Genomic DNA, 25,343 nt, shown 5'->3' with positions numbered 1-25,343 from the left:
GGATACTGTGTAGACTGGCTAATTAAAGCTAACTGACCCCCTGGAAAGAACCAAAAAATTCTATGTAAGAGCTGAGTATTTATGGGCCACTAACAGTCACAAAAACTCCTGAGACAGGATTCTGTGCAGACAGTACAATCTCTATTGGTGATTACTAATTACCCACTGATTACAAAGAAAGCTTTGAGGGTTCCCTAAGAGGGAAGGGAAAAGAAACATTGTACAATGTCATTCAACAACACCATCTTTATTCAAAAATATATATCTATGAGACATTTCAGAATATACTGCTACCGCCAATGGCAGCCTATACTTCTAAATAAAGTCCTAAATTAATATACAAATTTAAGCTTTAAAAATATTCTTTAAGAAAAAAAAAAACAAAACAAAGGAAGATTGAAGACTTTCTGAGGAACATGACCTAAAGGAAAGGTCTTGGAGGCCGATGGATGTCCTAAGTGTAGGAAAACACAAAACAAACCCCCCACCCCCACCCCACCTGGTCACCTCATACATACAAGGAGAAAGGGTCATTTAAATTAAACAAATGAAGTAAAAAGTACACTTGGGGAGGATGTGGGAGAACTGAGTTAAAAAACAAAAGCATTTCATTGGCAAAAAAAAAAAACAGGACTAACCTCCTTATAGGAAGTCTACTAGTAACAGGTGTTAAGAGGCCAACACATTCATTTACATAATTGCTACAGTTTCATCTCTTGCTCTTGCTGTAATAATTACGCACCAATCTCTAGTCAAAGACTCAATCAGATAAAACACAGCAGTGGGCAAAATCCATTATGTTATATAACATTTTCATCTAGCTGATGAGAGCAAATGCCTTCTCCACCTTTTTGGTTGGTTTGTGGCTGCTAAGATTCTGCTTCCTTGATGAAATCAGAGTATGTCCATGGCAATCTGTTTAGAAGCAGCTCGCCTGCAAGACCGCAGCAGCACACCACATGGGGAGGGGCTCATATGCAGATACAGCAAAGGCTGGAATTTATTTTGCAATTGTGATAAAGTCATTTACTGCCCTATGGCCTCTGGGAGAAACACTTTATAGACAGACCCATTAATTTAATAATGACAGGACGACAGGCAGTGTCGATATGTAACCAACACACAGTCCATATTCAATCTGAAAAATAGCTTAAATGCTACGAGGTTCTACAGAGTTAAACTGCATACCTGCTGCGACTTTTCCTTGTTTTCGCTTCATGGCAGGCAGGAGAGCTTCCTGAAGGGAAGCCTGTTACACTTCTAAAAGCAGACATCACCATGCTCTAACACGTTGAACATGTAGAATCACATGTAATTGGGTTTTTTGGTAATCCTGAAAAGAGCAACTCAAAATGATGGAAATCCTGAAGCCCCCTCCAAGGAATTCCTTTTATAGCTTTTGGATTTCAGCCTCCGGACTCTAATTCCTATTACACTATTAGGGCGAATTGTTTTCTGCCCTTTCCAATGTCAAAAATCAGCCTGCCAAATGAGAATGATTTACAGACAGCAGGCCTAGCCTTTACTAAAAGTAAGATAAAAATCCTAACTACATCATACAGTCATAATGTCAGCTGGCATGATAATGGAATTAAGACCGCCCAATTAATATCCCTCACTTTCCCCCTTCCCGAGATGGGTTATTCAGCGATACCTGACACAAAGCACTCCTCCTCCTAGGGGCACAGAGACATGTACAGTGGTGTGAACTGAAGGACAGACAAGCATGCAGAGTGTCGGGTCTGCAGGGGAGAGCTTCAAGTTTAGTCACCATGCGGTGGACGTGCACCCACACAGTGCATTAATTGGTAGTGTGTGCCCTATTCCCCCAAAGGGATCAAAGCGACAGCAGAACCTGGACTCCCAGAAAGCCTTCAGTTTCAGGGGCCCACTGTGCTATTTCTAATAACTGCCTCAAACTTTCACAATGTGGGGCAAGGATAATGTTTCTAGAAACGTGCTCCCGAACAGAGAGGGTGGGACCCTTGATCAGAGCAGCCTGGGAAGGTTGATAGGAACCTTGAGCAAATACCTTATTTTTGATTCACGCTTGTGATCCCCGTGAGTCTGTCTCGGAACTGTGGCTTGATGTCCCAGATCAGCTTTGAATCTTTACTGCTAGATTCTCTAGTATGCTCACAGAACACGTGCACCTAACCTCTGGCAACACATTGCCAGAAGTCACAACAAGGGAGAATCTGAGATTTGGCAAACTCTTTATGGCGAAGACGCTCAAAACAGTTGTGCCTCCAACCTCTGGGGTGGATGGCAGCCAGGAAAAGCCAACGATTCCAGACCCGAGTCCCTTGGCAGAAGCCTGCCCTGAACCTGAACAAGCCCAGCTCGAAAAGGAGCAACTGCTTTCATGACACAATGTCGTCATGAGGGACAAGATTCTTCTACACATGATTTTCATAACTTCTTAGGTGTACAAGAGAGGGCTAAAAGGGGAAAACCAACAGGGGCATGGAAACATGAAGTGAGTTTGTATTCTTTCCAAGTATACATTGAAACTGGATTCCATTTGCCACTGTTCTCAATTGTGCTCGACAGAGGAGAGGCCGCAGAGGGAGGAGATTCAGTCTGTGGTTCTTTCTTGAGGATGGGGGCTGACTGAACGAGGGACAGAACCAGGGGCTTCCAGGTTATTTCCAACCATGACGTGCCCTCTTCTTTCTGCTGGTACAGATGGGAATCTGGGGCATGACACCTGCCCTAGTCAGTTGAAAACAGGTCACCAGCAGAGGGCAGGGGGGCCAAGCCCCCTGTGACGTTGGGCAGCAACGAGAGGTCTGGCAAGCTCTGAATGTGGGACTTGAGTTCCTTGCGGACCTGGGTTACCCGAGCAAGCTTCTGTTTATATTCCTGAGGAGACAAAGAGTTACGTTAAGGACAAAGAGAAAACAAGCTTCTGTTTATATTCCCGAGGAGACAATGCAGTTACGTTACGGAGCTGATACAGATCCTCTCAGCCTCCTAGTGTGTGTGCTCCTGACCAGAAAGCCCCTCACACATTCAGCTAGGCTACCAGGCTCAGGTTTTCAAATGCTCAAAAGCAAGACTTTACACAAAAAACCAAAGCTCTAGAGTTCGATATTGGCAATAGTGAATTAAATGGTATTTAACTGAGCGCTTGAGATCTGGAAGTAAAAAGTGATGCTTTGTATTTGCAGTGTCTTCGGTGCTTATCTATTTCAAAATACTTCCTAAGATAAAATAATGCTTGAGCTTTACAATTATTCTGAAGGCTCCACCTAGACATGACTAGGAAAACCACTCTAGAGCTAACTGTATTGTCTATGTTAAACTTAGATTAACCCAGAGTTAGCATCTTCATAGACAAGGACTTCAGAAGCTCAAAATTCCCACCGCCACCATCTGGTTCAGGACTTCCTTGTTCCACACGTAGGCACTGTAGCAAGGCCCTGCTGAGGCCTTCTAGCAGTCACCCCTAAACAGGCCCCTGGACTTATCTTTCAGAAGCCCAGCTTTCATCAAGTCCCTCCTCTGATAAAGGGAAGCATGGTGCCACACTATCTCCATGACTGATCTGAGTGCAAGGTCTTCTAAAATTAGCTCCTGCCCACATGCTGCACAGGCCAGAGCCTGCACTGGCCGTTTGTTCAGGATCCCCCTAAGCCTGAAGGGCTCTCTTTCTTCTCCTGGTCTTGGCAAGGTCCTGACTCTGCTCCTTCGCCAACTGCTGAGTCCCGCACCTCTAGGAAAATCTTTCCTCCTCGTCCAGTACACTGGTCCCCATCTCCGCTGGCTTCCTGGGCGCCGCGCCCCTAATGGACTGCTCTTAGGTGCTCTCTCCACATGTCAGAGTTCTGCGTTCCTCTAAAATACGACTTCCTTGATGACAGGAACTGAATATACTCTTCTCTTTCCTCAGCTCCCAGGTAAAAGGTCTTGGGTAACAACTCTAGGCCAGAGGACGCCTGTGGTTTATGGCTCCTTTGGGGCTCGACTTTTTTCTTTTTTCACCCTCTTCGGTGTTTCTGCAAAGACAAGGAGGCTCCTGAGACTGGGCCCTTGCTGACTAAAGCCTCTCCTACAGGAACATAACAGAGCACTGGGCTGAGACACAAAGCCCTGGGCTTAGTCCTGGCTCCGACTCCCAAGTTCCGGTGTGACTGTGGAAGTGTTCCCTCCTTTCCTCCATCCTTCTTTATCTGAAAATGGGGGAAGTGGAGCACCCATAAGGTTTTTCTTCATATTCTAGATTCCTTCATACCAGATACCTTCTATATACTTCGAGAGGCAAAAGGTTTGAAGAAGAGTGATAAGACAGGAAATAGGTTAAAAAAAAGAACACTTAGCTGAAGTTGTAAAGACAAATTCCAAGCAAGGAGTGGGAGAGGGAGTGGGGAAATGAGCAGGGAGGCTCTGCCCCCAAGTGACTGCTGGCTGTCAGCCTTCCCCCTGAAGTGAGAGCTGCTCACACAAGTCCTCAAACAGAGTCAAGGGACAAGTAAAGAAAGGAAGCTCTTCTGCTAGCCCCTTCCTTTCCTCTGTAGACTTTACACAACTAAAATAATGACTTCTGTAAACTATTCCTAGTGACTCCCCCAACAAACCAGTAAGCATCCGAAGGCAAGGACCAAACCCAACTGCCTCCCCAGCATCCACCATGCCCAGCAGTGCCCTGCAAACAGTAACTATCTACAAAGCTGCCCAATGAATTAACAATATATAAAAGATAGGATTATGTAACAGTAATCACCTTTCTTTCTTGAAACAAAAAACTGATTTCAAATCTAAGGATCTATTAATAAAATGTCAAAGTTCTCTGCTCTTCCTTCTACAAACAGTTTTCTCCTTTGTTTTTACAGATGTCACAGGAAGCTAACAGAGGAGACCTATTCTCTATTACTGGACACGGATTCATTTCTTGAACTTCTCCTGAATTCTAGGTACAAAAAGAGTAATAGTTGTTACCCCTTGCTCCCTGTGACCATCCTCTGACCAAAGCTGACACATGAAAGCCACCTCAACTCAGAGCCATCCAGAGCAGTCAGAGAGTACTTCAGTTGAAGGAGGAATTCCTCAAGGACAGTTTGAAAATCACCGAGTCTCTGTAGAGCTGACCTAGGATCAGAATCCAAGGTTCGGTACTCTCGGGTGATCCTCAGACTAATTTAGCAAGTCCACCTGAGATCAAAAGGTGGTTGATTGGACTAACACTCCCACACCACCTTAAATTCAAACAACTCACATCTTAAAAAAAAAAAACCTCATTTGTTCCTCTTTAGGAGTACAAGAGGTGGGAGGGTATCTCTTCATGTTTCAGTTCAGTCGTTCAGTAGTGTCCGAGTCTGAGACCCCATGAATCACAGCACGCCAGGCCTCCCTGTCCATCACCAACTCCTGGAGTTCACTCAGACTCATGTGCATTGAGTTGGTGATGCCATCCAGCCATCTCATCCTTTGTCGTCCCCTTCTTCTCCTGCCCCCAATTCCCCCAGCATCAGGGTCTTTTCCAATGAGTCAACTCTTCGCATGAGGTGGCCAAAGTATTGGAGTTTTAGCCTCAGCATCAGTCCTTCCAATGAACACCCAGGAGTGGTCTCCTTTAGGATGGACTCCTTGCAGTCCATGGGACTCTCAAGAGTCTTCTCCAACACCACAGTTCAAAAGCATCAATTCTTCGGCTCTTAGCTTTCTTCACAGTCCAACTCTCACATCCATACATGACCACAGGAAAAACCATAGCCTTGACTAGATGGACCTTTCTTGGCAAAGTAATATCTCTGCTTTTCAATATGCTATCTAGGTTGGTCAAACTTTCCTTCCAAAGAATAAGTGTCTTTTAATTTCATAGCTGCAATCACCATCTGCAGTGATTTTAGAGCTCAAAAAAATAAAGTCTGATACTGTTTCCACTGTTTCCCTATCTATTTCCCATGAAGTGATGGGACCAAATACCATGATCTTAGTTTTCTGAATGTTGAGCTTTAAGCCAACTTTTTCACTCTCCTCTTTCACTTTCATCAAGAGGCTCTTTAGTTCCTCTTCACTTTCTGCCATAAGGGCGGTGTCATCTGCATATCTGAGGTTATTGATATTCCTCTCGGCAATCTTGATTCCAGCTTGTGCTTCCTCCAGCCCGGCATTTCTCATGATGTACTCTGCATAGAAGTTAAATAAGCAGGGTGACAATATACAGCCTTGACGTACTCCTTTTCCTATTTGGAACCAGTCTGTTGCTCCATGTCCAGTTCTAACTGTTGCTTCCTGACCTGCATACAAGTCAGGTGGTCTGGTATTCCCATCTCTTTCAGAATTTTCCACAGTTTATTGTGATCCACACAGTCAAAGGCTTTGGCATAGTCAATAAAGCAGAAATAGATGTTTTTCTGGAACTCTTACTTTTTCGATGATCCAGCAGATGTTGGCAATTTGATCTCTTGTTCCTTTGCCTTTTCTAAAACCAGCTTGAACATCAGGAAGTTCACGGTTCATCTATTGCTGAAGCCTGGCTTGGAGAATTTTGAGCGTTACTTTACTAGCATGTGAGATGAGTGCAATTGTGTGGTAGTTTGAGCATTCTTTGGTATTGCCTTTCTTTGGGATTGGAATGAAAACTGACCTTTTCCAGTCCTGTGGCCACTGCTGAGTTTTCCAAATTTGCTGGCATATTAAGTGCAGCACTTTCACAGCATCATCTTTCAGGATTTGAAATAGCTCAATTGGAATTCCATCACCTCTGCTAGCTTTGTTCATAGTGATGCTTTCTAAGGCCCACTTGACTTCACATTCCAGGATGTCTGGCTCTAGGTGAGTGATCACACCATCGTGATTATCTGGGTCATGAAGATCTCATCATGTTTAGATTGCTATTATATTCTAGATATCATTAGAGAAAATTCATTTCAATGAAAGGAAGTATGTTCCACATTAAAGTCCTCTTTTCATAGCACTCTGAAAGTGGATGGATCAGGCCCACACATCCTCGTGAGCCAGGGAGGTCTTCTTGTTTTCTACCCACAGACATTTCTATTTTAAGAGCAGGTTCATGAGTCTAGGAGGAGGGCATCACTAGACAAAGGATGAAAGCAGGAGCCAATGAACAAGATTAAAAAAAAGAGAGTTGCAAGATACAACATTAATATATAAAAGTCAATTGCTTTCCTAAATACTGGCAATGAACTAGTGGAACTGAAATTAAAACCCAATACCATTTACATTAGTTTTAAAACAATGAAGTACTTAAGTATAAAGCTAACAAAATATCTATGACATCTACTAGAGGAAAACTACAAAATTCTGATGATCGAACATAGAAGAGGTAAATAAATAGAGATATATTCCATGTTGATGGATAGGAAGATGCAGTTCTCTTACAATGTCAGTTCTTCTCAACTTGATCTGCAGATCCAAGGCAATCTCAATCAAAACCACAGCAAGTTGTTTTGAAGATATAAACAAACTAATTCTAAAGTTTATACGGTGAGGCAAGAGATTCTGAAGAGTCAACACACTATTAAAAGAACAAAGCTAGACACTACTTAACTCTAAGACTTACTTTAAGCTGTTGTAATCAAGAACGCAATGCTGGCAAAAGAACAGACAAAAAGATGAGTGCAACAGAACAGAGGGCCCAGACTGTATAAACAGTCAGCCGATCTTTGACAAAGGAGCAAAGGCAATACAATGGCGAGCAGATAGCATTTTACATATAACATCAACAACATGATCCATGAAAGAAATGACAAACTGGATTTCATTAAAATGAAAATTTCGACTCTAGGAAAGACTGCCAAGAGAATGAAAAGATAAGCCTGAGACTGGGAGAAAATGTCTGTGAAAGACATCATATGTCATCAAGGAAATGCAAATTAAAACAATACTGAGGGCTTCCCTGGTGGTCCCCGTAGTTAAGAGTCCACCTTGCAATGCAGGGGATACAAGTTTGATCCCTGTTCCAGGCAGATCCCACATGCCTCAGGGCAACTGAGACCATCTGCCACGACGACTGAGCCCGTGCTCTGGAGCTTGTGCTACTCAAGCTCACACACCCTAGAGTCTGTGCTCTGCAGCCACTGCAATAAGAAGCCCCCATACCACAGTGAAGAGTAGCTCCCACTCGCTACAACTAGAGAAAGCCTGCACACAGCAACAAAGACCCAGCACAGCAAAAAATAAAATACACATGAAAAACAAAAACAACATTGAGATACCACCCCATACCTGCTAGAACAGTCAGAGTGCAGAAAAGACATCGCCATGTGCTGGCGAGATGCAGAGCGAGAGGAATGCTCAGATACACCACCGGTGGGAGTGCAACATGGCACAGCCACTGTGGAAGACAATTTGGTAGCTTCTTACAAAACCAAGCATACTCTTACCATATGACTATGCTGGCTGGTATTTACCCAAAGGAGTTGAATATCTGTGCCCACACAAATACCATCACACCACTGTTTACAGCAGCCTTATTCATAATTACCCAAAGCTGGAATCAACCAAGACGTCAAGCAGGGGAATGGATAAACTCTGGTACATCCAAACAAGAGAGTATACTAAAAAGAAATGAGTACGTCAAGGCTGTATATTGTGACCTTGCTTATTTAACTTCAATTAAATAAGCAGAGTACGTTGTGCAAAATGCTGGGCTAGATGAAGCACAAGCTGGAATCAAGATTGCTGGGAGAAATATTAATAACCTCAGATATGAGGATAACACCACCCTTATGGCAGAAAGCAAAGAGGAACTAAAGAGCCTCTTGATGAAAGTGAAAGAGGAGGTGAAAATGCTGGCTTAAAATTCAACATTCAAAAAACTACGATCATAGCATCCGGTCCCATCGCTTCATGACACATAGATGGGGAAACAATGGAAACAGTAAAAAACTTTGTTTTCCTGGGCTCCAAAATCACTGCAGATGGTGACTGCAGCCATGAAATTAAAAGGTGCTTGCTCCTTGGAAGAAAAGCTATGACAAACCTAGATAGCATATTAAAAACAGAGACATTACTTTGCAGACAAAGGCCCGTCTAGTCAAAGCTATGGTTTTTCCAGTTGTCATGTATGGATGTGTGAGTTGGACTATAAAGAAAGCTGAGTGCAGAAGAATCGATGCTTTTCAACTGTGGTGTTGAGAAGACTCCTGAGAGTCCCTTAGACTGCAAAGATATCAAATGAGTCAATGCTAAAGGAAATCAACCCTGAATATTCATTGGAAGGACTGATGCTGAAGGTTCAATACTATCGGCCACCTAATGTGAACAGCTGACTCACTGGAAAAGACCCTGATGCTGGGAAAGATTGAAAGCAGGAGGAGAAGGGGATGACAGAGGATGAGATGGTCGGATGGTATTACCAACTCAGTGGACGTGAGTCTGAGCAAGATCTGGGAGATGGTGAAGGACAGGGAAGCCTTGCGAGCTGCAGTCCGTTCAATGGGGTTGCAAAGAGTCTGGACATGACTGAGTGACTGAACAACAACAAAAATAAATGAGCTATCAAGCCATGAAAAAACTCTAAATGCGTATTATTTAGCGAAAGAAGCCAATCTGGAAAGGTTAACTACTGTGTGACTCCAACTATATGACGTTCTGAGAAAGGCAAAACAAAGGTTGGGGGGAGAAGGCAGGGATGAATAGGTGAAGCAGATGATTTTTAGGCTAGTAGAAATACAATAGTGATGAATTACACATCTGTCCAAACCCACAGAATGTCCAACACCGATGTGAACTCTAGTATAAACTACTGACTTCAGGTAATTACTAATACAGTGTCAGCACAGGTTCCTCAGGGCTTCCCTGGTGGCTCAGACGGTAAGGGATCCACTTGCAATGCGGGAGACCTGGGTTCAATCCCTGGGTTGCGAAGATCCCCTGGAAAAGAGAACAGCTACCCACTCCAGTATTCTAGCCTGGCGAATTCTGTGGACAGAGGAGCCTGGCGGGCTACAGTCCATGGGGTTGCGAAGAGACTGAACAACTTTCACTACTCACTATGCAGGTTCATCAAGAGCAAAAATGTACCCCATCTGGAGGACATTGATAGTGGGGCAGACAATACAGGTCTGGGGATAAGGGAGTATATAGGAAATCTCTGTACCTTCCTCTTAATTTTGCTGTGAACCTAAAATTGTTCTGAAAAATGGTGAATGGGCCAACTAGTTAAAATGTATCAGCAAGAGCCACTAGGTATATACTCTGAATATCTAAATACAGGTAAAGACTGCCTTTAACACTGTTAAAACATTTCTGGACAGGGGGAGAATAAGACCCCACAAGCCATATGGCACAGTGGAAAAAACAAACATAAATAAACAAACAAAACCGTTAAAATATGTAGCTGCTTAACTGGGACAGCTGAATGACCCCACTTAATGCCTTGAGGAAAGACAAACAGGTTAGAGCTCACCCCAAGCTCTGATTAGGTCAAACTGAGGATATAGTAATTTTATAGTCCCCTAAACAGATTTAGTAGTAACTGACTCTGTGATATCCTAACCTTTTTTTAAAAAATTAGACTCAGCCTTTTCCCAAGTGTATATGTGTACAGATTGTGTCAGACTCTGTGCGACCCCATGGACTGTAGCCCACCAGGCTCCTCTGTTCACGGGATTATCCATGCAAGAATGCTGGAGTGGGTTACCATTTCCTCCTCCAGGGCATCTTCCCAACTGAGGGACCGAACCTGCATTGGCAGGTAGATTCTTTAATACTGAGCCACCTAGGAAGCCCTTAATGCTGCCACTGACCAACAGAAAATTAAGCACGAATCCAAATAAAACTACTCCCCCAGACACAAATCCAGCCTTTACCTGTCTCCACTTCTTCCCTCAGTTGGGGCAGGGCACACCCTTGATAGCTGCCTTCCTGTTATTCACTTAGGCTCTAAATAGGCAAAGGAGACAGACCTCAGGAGAATCCAAGCATCTTTTTCCTCAAGGTACTAGTCTGCTTTCTGACAATTAATACCCATAAGCTCTGCAAGGCTCCACCCCGAGCCCTCAGGAACTCCTGTTCTCAGCAGAAATCAAGGATTTTTTTCAAGATACCATGAAAACCAACTTCCAAGTGATGAGACCCATTCAAATTCTTTGGACTCACTCAAGTGTGCTGCGTCCCACAATCTCTGCAGCACACCAAGTACCAGACAGACAAATGATGCGACAAGGCGGTCACATGCTCCTTGCTTTAAATACCTTAGACTTGTGTATAACAGAGGACTCAGCCTTTACTCTAAGGCTCCCACTACCCTGCCTGGTCCAGAACTCGAGATGGAGCCCTGCACCATTTACACCAGCAGATGCCACCCTGCCCTGCTCCTGTTTCTCAGTCTTTTCTCCCCACCAGCTGATTCACCTCACCCACACTTCACTTGGCTCTTTTTCACACTCGTATCTTCAGACACTTGCCTTTTCCTCCACTACCAGGCAAGCATGGAAAGACAAGACAAACCCAGGAAGTGCTGTTGCTTTTCCTTCCCTGCTCATGCATAATTTACACTGGGGTGGTGGCAGAGGCGAAGGATTCAGCCGAATCTGCCATTCGCTACAGGCACTCACTGCAGCAAAACATCTCTCCACCGACCCCCACCACGGGGAGCCATGAAACAGGCAGGCATTCTACCAGACTTGTGGCTACTGCTGCCCTGGTGCAGGATCCTGGAGGGTAGGTAGTGGAGGGGGAAGCAGGCATGCATGATGAACTGCCTGGGTTTCTGTGATCGCCAAGAAATGCTGAAAACAGAGAAGGTAAAGGATGGAGGTGTGGCTCTAAGACTGAGCCTAGGATTTATGTTCCTGGCAAAATTCTGGAATCTTGCCTCAAAGATTCTTCGAACCAGAAGCAGAAAATGTGTCCAACATCCCCCTGCTTCCTATGGACCCAGCTGACACTTGGGAACAGCCCAGCACAGCGCAGAGAGACAACTGGCCGAGGAAAGCGAGGCTGACACATTCTTTGCCTTTTTTGGTTAGAGGGGTAAGCCAGACCTGACACGCTGCAGATGAGCTGGGGGATAAGACGGTTAGAAATGACAGGGGCCAATGTCGCAACGACCTTTCGAGGAGAATTTCACTTTCAAAACAAACAAAAATTGTAAGCATTTCCTCTAGCAACTCATGTAACAAATACATATCAAAATGTAAACTGTCAAACCTATGTTTTTTCCTTGCTAAGAAGTATTTACACAACAAAAATTATGTTAGAAATAACACCAAAGGCAGGGGCTTGATTTGATAAGATTTCCAGTAACAAGATGCCTGTTTTCCTTTATCTGGCCCTGTTGTGCTATAGGACATATGGTATATAAAAATCACCACTGCTCAGCTACTTCCAATTAAGAATTATAAAGGGTTATTATGCATGAAGAAGTTTATGAAGGGCCCAGTTTGAAACGTGATCTGCCACACTGAATTAAAGTCAAAGAACGGCTTCATCACAGGAACGCCAAGGTAGCCAGGCAGAAAGGGAAAGCTGAACCTTGCCCCAAGGTTACTTAACATGCCCCCTCAGCCCTCTTGTCTTTCCAGGAGGCTTAACTCTATAGTTGCTGAGGCTATAGACTTAGAAATCTACACTTTGAAATCATAGCTTCAACTTAAACTACAACTAATTAACTCATCCTTCATTTTTTATGGGAAAATACAGTATCTAAATCTTTGGGCTGAAAATAAGAATGCTGCTTTTAATTTTTCAAGGATCTACATGGGAACATTAAAAACCCATCACTGACTCGCACCTCTCTCCTAGCCAGCTCCATTGCTCCATGTGACTTAGTGGCAGCTGTGACATTTCAAAATGATCCCTTCTGAGGTGTCACAGCAGGGCTGGAGCTGCTGAGTTAAGATGCTGGGGAAGATACATGGAAAAGAAAGCTGTGGCTCTGATTCTAGTCTTCAGTGGCTCTCAGCTCCATTACCAAAACCAGTCATAAAGGGACTACTACTGTTGGGGCTCCGAGCGGGCTACCTCAAAATGGTATACCATGGCATATTAATTATCTGAAGTTGCATGAAAAGCACTGATATAAGAAATTAAAAAACAAGAAAAACTCTGATCCTCTTCTGTCTCCCTGAAAAGCAGGAAATAAATCTATAGAGTGAAAGGTTCGCTTTCTGCATCTGGAGGTGGAAAAACAGACACCCTTATTGTCAGAGATAGGAATTCAGAGCTGAGGAGCCCGTATAAACAAACTCTGTTACTTCTCTGATTTACTACCCCACACTCAAATTCTGTTTAGATTCTCTTCTAATGAAGCACCCAAAGCCTAAGTTTCTTTGTGCTGTCCATTCCTTACAAATTTACTGTGTAGAAAGTATAAAAGCTGCCTGCTTTGGTTACTTCTTAGGTCTCATATTTAGAAGACCTCTGTGTATATGAAAAAAAAGAACACATTTCTTTTTCTCCTCTTAATCTGCCTTCTGTCCTTTTTATTTTTTGTTTTAGTAGTACAGTCACAAGAGGAGCAGAGGGGGAAATCCCCCCTCTCCAAAAAGTACACACACAGTGTTTCTCAGGAGGGAAAGTGACAAAATGACTACAATTCGAAGTATTCGCAGAGCAATACATTACTTTACCAACAACGGTCTGTCTAGTCAAAGCTATGGTTTTTCCAGTAGTTATGTATCGATGTGAGAGCTGGACCATAAAGAAAGCTGAGCGCTGAAGAATTGATGCTTTTGGACTGGGGTGTTGGAGAAGATTCTTTAGAGTCCCTTGGACAGCAAGGAGATCAAACCAGTCAATCCTAAAAGAATTCAGTTCTGAATGAAATTCACTGGAAGGACTGACGCTGAAGCTGAAGCTCCAATACTTTGGCCACCTGATGTCAAGAACTGACTCATTGGAAAAAACCCTGATGCTGGGAAAGATTAAAGGTAGGAGGAGAAGGGGATGACAGAGGATGAGATGGTTGGATGGCATCACCGACTCGATGGACATGAGGTGGAGCAAGCTCCAGGAGTCGGTGATGGACAGGGAAGTCTGGCGTGCTGCAGTCCATGGGGTTGCAAAGAGTCAGACAACTGAGCGACTGAACTGACTGGCAGAATCAAATGGGAACTGGCTTCTTAAGCTGGAAATCATACCACAAAGTGTTTTTGAAGTATTTCTTTCTCCCCAGAAGACCCTCTACACAAAAGGTTTACGGGAGCTTCTACTATCACAACAAAAACCCCCTTCTGAGAGGGATTTGAAAAAGCAAGGGAAGAAGAATGAAAAGTTACTGTGTATCATGTCCGACTGTTTTGCAACTATAGCCCGCCAGGCTCCTCTGTCCACCGGATTCTCCAGGCAAGAATACTGGAGTGGGTTGCAGTCCCACTTCCAGGGAATCTTCCCAACCCAGGGATCAAACCTTGCTGTCCAGGGTTTCCTGCATTGCAGGCAGATTCTTTACCATCTGAGCCACCAGGGAAGCGCAACACACGTAATTAATAAAAATGAAACTAACAAAAGTAAAATCCGTTTTGCGTGCATGTGTGTGAAGTCACTTCAGTTGTATCCGACTCTTTGTGACCCTTGGGACTGGAGTCCGCCAGGCTCCTCCGTCCATGGGATTCTCCAGGCAAGAATACTGGAGTGGGTTGCCGTGCCCTCCTCCAGGGGACCTTCCCGACCCAGGGACTGAACCCACATGTCTTATGTCTTCTATACTGGCAGATGGGTTCTTTACCACAAGTGCCACCTGGGAAGCCCAAACTCCATTTTGGGACTGGGCAAATTTTCAAATCGTAATGTAATCATAAAGCCAAAATTTACAATTGAACAGATGCCTGTGAAAGTGCTTTAAAAAGAGACTAATTTAAAAATGCACCTGGGTCCCTCAAAAATGCTTACACCATTTATACAACGGGTCCCTCATACAAAACCAGGTAAAAGCAAACCACTAATGTATAGGAAGTATATTTATAATTAATTCATTTTTAAAAAAGTTAGCCTTCAAAAACCACAAGCTTTATGCAAATAAAGCCCCCACAAACTGATTTCCTTAATAACCATTTTAAGAAAAAAACCAAGTTATTGATGCTGTGCAAAGATGAAAGGTGCAAGCAGACCTTTCAACCGTTTCTCCTATTGAGCCTGATGCTGGTGGAGTCAAGTATTCCTGCAGGGCAGTGAGAAGCAAAGGGCAGAAAGGAAAAGGGCATTTTTCACACAAAATAACTTTAAGCAATGTTTGTTATAATTTAAAGTGCTAAAAGGTCTGCCTGGAGCAAGGTGGCCTGTAGGTTACTGCTCTGCATTGGTACAGCTCTCTCTACAAGCAATAAAAAGTTTTCACTTCCTCCCGTTAGGAAAAAAAAAAAAAAAAAAGGAAGTAAAATGCATTTCCTAACTCTTCCATAAGACTGAAGGTACGTCACCCTCCCATGGGAGGGAGGTCTCCATAGTAAAACAGAAAAAACCTGGAGTCAGAAATTCCAGATTCAGGGACTTTCCTGGTGGCCCAGTGGCTAAGACTCCACTTGGTGTTCCCAATGCAGGGGGCCTAGGTTCAATTCCTGGTCAGGGATCTAGATCCTATATGCTGTAGCTAAGATCCAGCTCAGTCAAATAAATAAGAAAGAGTTGGACACGACTGAGTGACTGAGCATCCACACACTCAGGTGAGAGATGGTGTCAGTTGCGACTACAGCGGTAAGTGGAGACAGAGGTGAAGAGAAGGAGGACAAATTCAGGAAAAACTGAGGAGATACAAATCACAATGGCTTGGCGACTACTCCAACGTGGAAGAGGTGGCGGGAGGCTGTCTTGCAGAGCTGCAGCAGTGGAGCTGAAGAAGCGACTAGGACATCAGGTGAGTGAAGTGACTCAGGTGGGAGGTGAGGAAAACATGAAGAGAAACACTGGATGAGGCCCAGTGTCTGGCTCTGATGCATGGCAGCAGTAAGGGAGAAGATGGTGAATGCGATCATATTAAGTATGAGGTGTCTGCGGAAATTAGATGCATGGGTCTTAAGTACAAGGAAGGATCTAGATATAGAGCTAGATTGAAGGCATCAGCACAGAGGTGGTAGCTGAAGCCACTGCAGAGAATGAGAATGAGAACAAAGCTAAAGGAATATCCATTTATTGGGCAAGAATAGAGAAAAGCATATTAAAGGACAAAAAGCCTAGAACCAGCAGAAGGTGGGATCCAGAAACCAAGAGAAAGAAAACACACGACAAGTAATAAACAGTATTAAATGCTATAGTTTCTAGCCTCTAGCCCTTGCTGGTCTGGTGGCTAGGATTCCTGGTTTTCATGTAGATGACTGTTAGTCACTAAGTCATGTCCGACTCTTTGTGATCACATGGACTATAGTCTGCCAGGCTTCTCTGTCCATGGAATTCTCCAGGCAAATACTGGAGTGGGCTGCCATTCCATTCTTTCTCCAGGAGATCTTTCTGACCTAGGAATTGAACCTGGGTCTTCTGCATTGTAGGCAGATTCTTCACCAACTGAGCCACCAGGGAAGCCCCCATTAAATGCCACAGAGAAGGCCAAAAAGAGAAAAGAAAAAGAGAGCCAGAGACGGAGAAATATCTTTAGGCTTTTGAGATTAGACTACTGGTGTGGGTGGGTGCTCAGTCATGTCCAGCTCTTTGCAACTGCACGGACTGTAGCCCTCCAGGCTTCTTTGTCCATGGGCTTCTCCAGATGAGAATACTTGAGTAGGCTGTCATTTCCTCCTCCAGGGGATCTACCCGACTCAGGGATCAAACCTGAGTCTTCTCAGGCTCCTGCACTGGAAGACTGATTATTTTACCGCCAAGCCATCTGGGAAACCCTAGGCTCCTGGTGGGGGATTCTAAAGACAGTAATGGAGATGTACCTGCCAAGCTGCAGTGGGGTAAGCAGAGACAAAATGGGGAGCCACAACGCAGTGATGTGGTAAAAAAGGGAGAGTAGTAGTGACACGTGGTGTGTTCGTGTGAACACACATGTGAACGTGATATAAAAACCATATTAGAGAGGCAAGGCATGATACACCTGCTGAGAAGGAGCCCTTCAGCCAGCCTACTGGAGACTTTTTACACAGAAAGGAAAATAACTTGGTCCTAAAGGTCCTTTGGAGAAGGCAATGGCAACCCACTCCAGTACTCTTGCCTGGAAAATCCCATGGACGGAGGAGCCTGGTGGGCTGCAGTCCATGGGGTCGCGAAGAGTCAGACACTACTGAGTGACTTCACTTTGACTTTTCACTTTCATGCATTGGAGAAGGAAATGGCAACCCACTCCAGTGTTCTTGCCTGGAGAACCCCAGGGATGGTGGAGCCTGGTGGCTGCCGTCTATGGGGTCGCAGAGTTGGACGCAACTGAAGCGACTTAGCAGCAGCAGCAGCAGCAGCAGCAGCAGGGGTCCTGTGCGCTACCTCTTTATTACGGGTGAAGGTAAAATTGTTCTTTTATAAATGAAAAACCATGCCAAAGATAGGAGGCTGCCAAAACCACTGACTGGCCTCAGTAGAGAAAGTCGCAAAGAGCCTGGAATGGGCACTGCGGATCCTCATCACTAAATCCTGACTGGGGTTAAATGGTATATTTCTGGGAAAAACTCCTTGTGAGTCTTATGTCTCACAGAGCAGAAACAATGGTGGGCAAAATAAAAGCACCAAACAGAGCCTACCAGACACCATGAAGGAAAAAGTGGGATGAGTCTATTTTAATCATTATCAAAACCCCAAGAATGCTTAAAAACCACCAGCAAATTTTTGCTGAGTTGAAGTTCGCAAAGTTACTCTGCTCAAAATTCTCAAAGAACCTCATGACTGGAGTAGGAGAGATGTCCATAAAGATGTTGAAAGAATCTGAATAAGGAGGAGAACAAACAAGGAGGCTTGCAGAGTCACAGAGAAAGTTGACTGGTACCATCACTTCTTCACATGATGCGTGCCATACCTTTGGGAGCTCAGGGACTTTGTAAAGGTTTCATGTTGACTCCTTATTATAAGCAAGCAAATTTTTCCTCTAAACATGGAAAAAGACTCATTCTGACCTTACTTTAAGCCCTTCATTTTATAAGGGAAAACAAAGTCAGAGATACAACTTACAAAATTGCAGAGCATGCCATAATCTAGTTTCACTTTCTTCAAAAACCACAGCTTACAGTGGGAGCAGAAGGCCCACCTGAACAAGAGTAGGAACATTCATAAAAACCAAAATAGAGCTTTGTTCAAAATAACATGCACCCCTTGGGTCAAACAGACACTTAAGACACAAGAGCTCAAATTTCTGTAATCTGAACTCTGCTCTCAAAGCTATGCTCACTCAAGTCAATGTTATAATAAGTAGTTGCCATCTTCACACAGCTGTTTCAAATGTAAACAGTTAATTTAAAACCCAGAAGAGAGCCCCATTTGTCTAATTTGTCTACTTCAACATTCACGCCTTCATAAAACCAAGATTAATCCTTAACTTGTGGGTATATACACACATTACACACATACCTATGTATCTTCTACCTATCTGTCTGTCTATAAAGCTCAGTGAAGTTCTAGTCTACTTTAGATGCTCTGAAAAAGATCAAGAACCCATAAGTCAGAAATGCCTACTGAAGGCAAAGACCTTGAAATACATATAACCTGGAGTATACTTAAAGATAAGCAGATATCTGCACACATACAGAATCCATTTTTTAAAGTTTCTAGGAATTAAAAAATCCAGATACTAAAAGTGAGCCCAAAGTTAAAAAAAAAACTTCAATAAAAGTAACTGAATATCAAACCATATTCAAGAAACCATTTAAAATGTTTACAAAGTTTTTTGCTAATAAGGGAAAATAATCACGCAAAGTTTTTAAAGGCACATATGATCATTTTAATTTTAAAACAGGAGGAAAAAATAAAAGAAATATACCAAAATTAAAAGTAGTTATCTCTGAATAGTGAGATTATGATTTTTTTTTCTTTATATTCATTTTTTCTAAGTTTCCTGTGAGTGCTTCTTTTGTAATTCAAAAAAGAAAAAGAACTGAATATTAGTTGAGTAAGAATGAATGTTTGGGGACTTCTCTGGTTGTGGCGTGGCTAAGACTCCAAGCTCCCAATGCAGCGGGCCTGGTTTCAATCCCTGGTCAGGGAACTAGATCCCACATGCTGCAACTAAGACCTGGTGCAGTTAGGCAGCTAGCCAAGTTAAGTTAAGTTAGTTTAAAAAAAGAGAATGAATGACTATTTTGGCAGACAAAGCAGTGATGCAGGGCTCAAATACTGTTTTGATTCAATGTATACATGCATTTTATAAATAAATATGAAGAATTAGTGCTACACACACTTGCTAAAACTCAGTGGAGCTGTTCTGGGAAGGAGGAGGAACCATCAAAAGTTGATAAACAGGAAAACAATGCTGTGGCTAAAGCTGTGGATTTACAGCTGGGAGAGCTTTGAATTTGCGTCACTGTTTTCAAAGTAAAGTCTCAAGTGTCAGGGAACCATGCCCTTAGGTCACCAAGTAAGTGAAGTACATTATATGGGGACTTTTCTCCCCTGGAGTAATGAGAGATTAATATAGAAAGACACACACACACCCCTAAGTGCACACACTGATAGATAAGAGCTCCAGCTACAAATCTGGCCTGAGCTAGAAGGGTCAGCAGTACCTAAAAAGAATGGAAGGAATCCAAGGATTAAACACAGCCTCCAAACTCCAAATCACTTACAGAACCACGCAACTCAAAAAGTCCCCACCTACTGGAGGGAAACTTTAAAAAAAAACAGAAGAAAGAAAAAAAGGGGGCGCACATCAAAGCAGGGGTGAAAAAGCAGTGAGCAAGCCAAGGCCTGCTGGGTGGGGAAGGACACAAGCACAACTCCATTCCACCAGCCCACCAGTGTGAGCAGACTGGCCTGCTTCCGCCCACGGTGCTGACAGCGCTGCTAGTCTAGGGAGGGGAAAATGACACGCTAAGGACGGGAGCGATACAGAGGACCCACAGGCAGGGCCTCTCAGTTCCCAGGGAACATGGCAGATGATCACTGGGGTCAGGATTCTGCAGACTGGGGTTCTCTCCTCACTGACTTCCTTCTGTGACCCTGAGCTGCTCAAAGGAACGCTGAGCTCTGTCTTCTCATCTAATAGGGGGATTAGATTACCTGCTCCCATCTGCCCTGATTGTAATGGACAATGAGATACTGGCTTCCCTCACCATGGAGAAAGGGGAGGATTTGTCCAAAGCTGACCAAAAATGGAGCTCTCTAGCCCTACCTACTGCCCATCCCATTACTGGAATGAACACCTTTCACCATCTGCACCCTGCGGGGAGGTGGGGGATGCCGCCAGAAATAACAGATGCCGTTAGTGCCTCCTCAGCTATAGCCCAAGAATCTCTCAAGTCTGTTGGAACCAAATTACAAACAGATACAAGAAGTCACAAGTCAGTGCTGGATTCTGGGCCACTTTCCCCTTCCCAGCTGTGCTGTGCTGTCATAAGTGAAAGTGAAAGTGTGAAAGTGTTAGTCACTCAGTTGTGTCTGACTCTTTGTGACCCCGACTATATAGCCCGCCAGGCTCCTCTGTTCATGAAATTCTTCAGGCAAGAATACTGGAGTGGGTAGCCATTCCCTTCCCCAGGGGATCTTTCTGACCCAGGGATGGAACCCATGTCTCCTGCATTGCAGGCGGATTCTTTACCATCTGGGCCACCAGAGTCTCTAAGGAAAAGTCACATGTACTCTTGAGTATTCATTACAGAGGAGGGTGACCTACCAAGTTTGGGAGACACAGCAACAGGCCTAAGTTCAATGATCAATTTCTCCCTTCCTCTCAGAGCAAGAGCATGCAGAGTTATGGCAAGAGGGTACTTAGGAGCCTGGTGGCAAAGTGGGCTCTCTCAAACTCAGAAAGGTTTTCACAGGGGCTATTCCAGAATGCTTTCCTGCAACCATTTAAATGCCCCTATAGAAGACATCATGTCTCTAAAATAAGATTCTTGGGACTGCTGAAATGATCAACTCTGGCTACTCTTCTGTGTAGAGTGTCTTTCTGCTGTGACCTGACCTAATGAAATAAATAAATAAAAATTTAAAACCACAATAAATAAACCAAAACACAAACTTGATAAAATGACAAGATGTCTGCTTTAAATGATACTTCTGATCTGGGCTAACTCTGGGTCTGAAAAGAAGACTATACAATTCAGAAGCTGGACTATACATCTTCTGAGATCCTATCCAACTCCATAATCCTGTTAAAGACCTTACCTAGACATCCAGGCCTCTCCTCTGCAGAATAAAGCTGGCAGTCTTGCCTGTGTCCTGGTGGCTTTATTAAACACACATGAGTACATCTGCAGGCCTTCCAGAGGTGGGTAAACACTGCCCACTGTAAGGAGCGACACACACTGTCTACTGTGGTTCCGGACACTGAGGGTACCTAAGTAAGGCCTCTGTAAAACCAAATGCACTGGGAAACGATGCTCCAGCATGCCTTTGAAAATTCTGCAGCAGAAATTAAAGAACTATCTAACTAAATGGGAAGACATTTCACGTTCACGGACTGGAAGGCTTAAGACTATTAAGATGGCAACAGTGTCCAAAGCAATCTCCAGATTCAACACAACTCCTACGAAAATTCCAACAAACTTTATTGGAAATGGAAAAGCTGGTCCTCAAATTCCCACAGAACTGAAAGAGGGTCTGAACAGCCAAATGACACTAAAAAAGAAGGACGAACTTTGAGGACTCACATTTTCTGATCTTAAAAAATATGAAGCTACAGTGATCAAAGTAGTTGTGTGTGATACTGGCCTAGGACAGACACACGGATCAGTGGAACAGAACAGAGTCAAGAAATAAACCCATACATCTATGGCCAATCGATTTTTAACAAAAGTACTGAGTATTCAGTGGGGAACAACAAACAGTGCTAGGGCAACTAGGTATCTATGCAAATAAAGAAGGTGCATGCACACCCCCCTGCCCCACCTCACATCATATACAAAAATGAACTCAACAACCTAAATGTAAAAGCTAGAACTATAAAATTCCTAGAAGAACACACAGGAATAACTCTTTCTATGACCTGGATTTTGCAATGGATTCTTAAATGTGACACCGAAACATAAGCAACACAAGAAAAAACACATTAGATCTTATCAAAACTCACTGCTTCAAACAGCATACTGAAGAAAGTAAAAAAACAACCTACAGAATGGAACAAAATATTTGCAAAACATTTAACTGGTAGAAGTCTGATATCCAGAACATACCAAGAACTCTTACAATTCAAGAACAAACAACTCAGATCAAAAATGGGCACAGGACTTGAACAAACACGCTCTTAAAAAAGATACACAAATGGCTAACAAGCACATGCTAAGATGCCCATCCTCGTTAGTCACCAGGGAAATGCAAATCAAAACCACACGATATCACTTCATATCCGCCAGGATGGCTAGAACTTAAAAAGGACAGACAACGCCAAGTGTTGACAAGGATGTGGGAATGGAAAATGGCACAGCTGCTATGGGAACCAGTTCTGGCGTCTCCTCAAAAAGTTAAACACAGACTTTACCTTATGACTCAGTAATTCTATTCCCAGGTATACATATATCCAAGAGAAATAAAAATATGTCCACACAAAAACTCATACACAACTGTTTACTACTACTACTACTACTAAGTTGCGTCAGTCGTGTCCGACTCTGTGCGACCCTGTAGACAGAAGCCCACCAGGCTCCCCTGTCCCTGGGATTCTCCAGGCAAGAACACTGGAGTGGGTTTCCATTTCCTGCTCCAATGCATGAAAGTGAAAAGTGAAAGGGAAGTTGTTCAGTCATGTCCAACTCTTAGCGACCCCATGGACTGCAGCCTACCAGGCTCCTCCACCCATGGGATTTTCCAGGCAAGAGTACTGGAGTGGGTTGCCGTTGCCTTCTCCATACAACTGTTTATGGCAACAGTATTCATAACGGCCAAAAGGTGGAAACAACCCAACCGTGCATCAGCAAATTGATGGGTAGACATTTTTGCATATCTATAAAATGGACAATTCAGCCATAAGAAGAAATGAAGTACTAATACATGTTACAATCTGGATAAATCCCAAAAATGCTAAGTGAAAGAAGCCAGACCCAATTATATGAAATATCCAGCGCTGGCATATCCATGGGCACAGAAAGCTGATTGGTGGTTATGAGGGGCTGGGAGGAGGGGCACACAGGGAGGGACTGGTTAATGGGATATAGGGTTTTCTTTTGGTATGACAGAAAGTGAATTGTTTAGAATTAGATTCAGGTGGTGGTTTCTCAATACTATGAATGTACTATGTGTCACTGAAACGCATATACTTTAAAAGGGTTATTATTTTCATGTTTCACCTCGTATTTTTAAAACATCTGCAGATAGGAACACAGTTCCCCAGAGCTCGTCCCTGTGTGGCATACAGTCTGTGTGTGTACCACTGGCAGGGACATCACACAGAGATCTGTCTCCTTTCAGTTCTAAAGCATCGCTAGAATGTCAACAGTCAAACACCATGATGTTAAAAAAAAAGGACTGATGTGTCAAGGTGGTAAAATTATGAGCACCTTCCCCATTTTGATTTTTTTCTTCAATGCATGTACAAATAAGATTTCCCTCCCTCGCTCTCTTTCTCCTTTGCATACACCCAGATGGAACATACCACATCAGGCTTTCTCCAGAGTGACAAGACTGGAACTCTGTCCCCCACGACTCTACGGCTTGTGAGCTTCTAGCAATCACTTGGGGCTGATGGCCACCTCTGTCCCCCAGAAACAAATTCTCCCTTTGCTCTAAGAACTGAAGTTTTAGAGGCTTTTCTGGCTCCTTCGCCTTTTTTGAACTCACTTTCTTCTAGCTCCTCCACATTCCTGATCCTCCCTTTCATGCTGCTATTTGTGCTTCCTGCTGCATGCCCTCTTTCCCATGTCTACGTTTTCTCATGTTTACGACAAAAACATGACAAATATTAAGCAGCTTTCCTTCTAACTTGCCTGGAGTTTAAGGCCAATGTCTATTATAACATCCAAAAGCAATAGCATGGGGAGAAAAGAAAAGAAAAAAAAATAGGTAAAGAAAAAATGAGTCATGATTCTATTTAAAGGCAAAAAAAAAAAAAAGAAAAAAGAAAGAAAGAAATACAAAGGAGGAAACCCAGTTTCCATCAAATACTCGCCTTTCTTTACTAATATAGATAGTCTTTACAACCAAGAATTAGTTTTTAAATGCAACCTAAAAAACCCTCTTCATTGAGTAAGGTTGTATCAGGTGATGAATTTCACTCCCAGAACAAATATTTACTGAAAAAAATTACGTTCCTGATACTGTAAGAGCTGCCAAAGAACACCTATTCTAGTGAACTCTGGAAGCTTTGCTGAAGGCATTGTTGAGTTGCTAGGCTGCATCTGACTCTTTGCAATCCCATGAACTGTAGCCTGCCAGGCTCCTCTGTCCAAGGGATTTCCCAGGCAAGAATACTGGAGTAGGTGGCCATTTCCTTCTCCAGGGGATCTTCCCCACCCAGGGATCGAACCCATGTCTCCTGCATTGGCAAGTGGATTCTTTACCACTGAGCCACCAGAGAAGCCCACTGAAAGCACAGCATTGTTCAAAAACTGCGCATTTTATAAGTCGCTTCTATTTTAAATAAATGTCTGATCAAATCAGTATATTAAACAAATAACATTTTCAACTTTCCTCAGTTGATTTTAGCTTAGACATAGTGAGTTAAGGTATTCCCCTTATTGAGAACATTTCTCACATTCTACTTTAACTTCATGCTTGCTTGTACTAGAGTGGAAGCTCACTGAGGGAGGGCACATATCCTGCTCATCTCCACTCATCTCCTGCCTGGCATGGGTTCTGCTAACTTCTTGGCTGAATGAGCAGCTGCTAAAAGAGTTTTGTTGTTATTGAAAGAGTAAGACGCCTAATTCCCACGGGAGGGCTCTGGGACCCCGCTTCCCATACCTTCTGTCTTTGTCTTCCTTCACTCATCTGTCTGCACCAGTTTGGTTGTTCTCCATTTACAAATGTATTTCCCTTCTTCAGTTGCTACTTCCTCTTATGAAAAGTCTGCCAGGAAGTTCAGACCTAACCTTAAACCACAATTGTAACTGCAACCACAATCATAATTGCCAATTGTCTCCTTGATCTATATTACATACAATCCCTTGGTTTGGTTTTATGTTTAACCATCCTGTTTATGCAAAAATATTATTTCCTTGAGGGAAGAAACACAATCTCTCTGGGAGCCATAACTCTTGTCTTCTACGTCTCAGGGTCTGAATCATCCTAGGCTCTGAATCTTCCCATCCCAAAGTTCAGGAGACACTGAGAATCTAAGATAAAATTCTCAAGTGAAAGAATAAAGAGGTACACTTATTATATCAGGAAGATATAAACCTGTAGAAAAAAATGTTATGTGTTATCAA

At 43.3% G+C, this 25,343-nt stretch overlaps 1 protein-coding gene across 2 annotated transcripts in view; it reads right to left on the bottom strand.

The window, feature by feature from the left end:
* Positions 1-286: 286 nt before the first annotated feature.
* RPRD1B (regulation of nuclear pre-mRNA domain containing 1B) overlaps positions 287-25,343 on the bottom strand; it is a 58,247-nt gene continuing 33,190 nt past the window's right edge. For both annotated transcript variants that reach the window (XM_068987137.1, XM_068987138.1), the window contains one exon: positions 287-2,865. In XM_068987137.1, coding sequence (XP_068843238.1) covers positions 2,716-2,865 — 150 coding nt within the window. In that variant the 3' untranslated portion in view covers positions 287-2,715. The remainder of the gene's footprint in view (positions 2,866-25,343) is intronic.

Source organism: Capricornis sumatraensis, chromosome 15, assembly GCF_032405125.1.
Source record: "Capricornis sumatraensis isolate serow.1 chromosome 15, serow.2, whole genome shotgun sequence".
NCBI lineage: Eukaryota > Metazoa > Chordata > Mammalia > Artiodactyla > Bovidae > Capricornis > Capricornis sumatraensis.
Note: the sequence above shows the minus strand (reverse complement) of the source record. Positions and strands in the feature narration are given on the sequence as shown.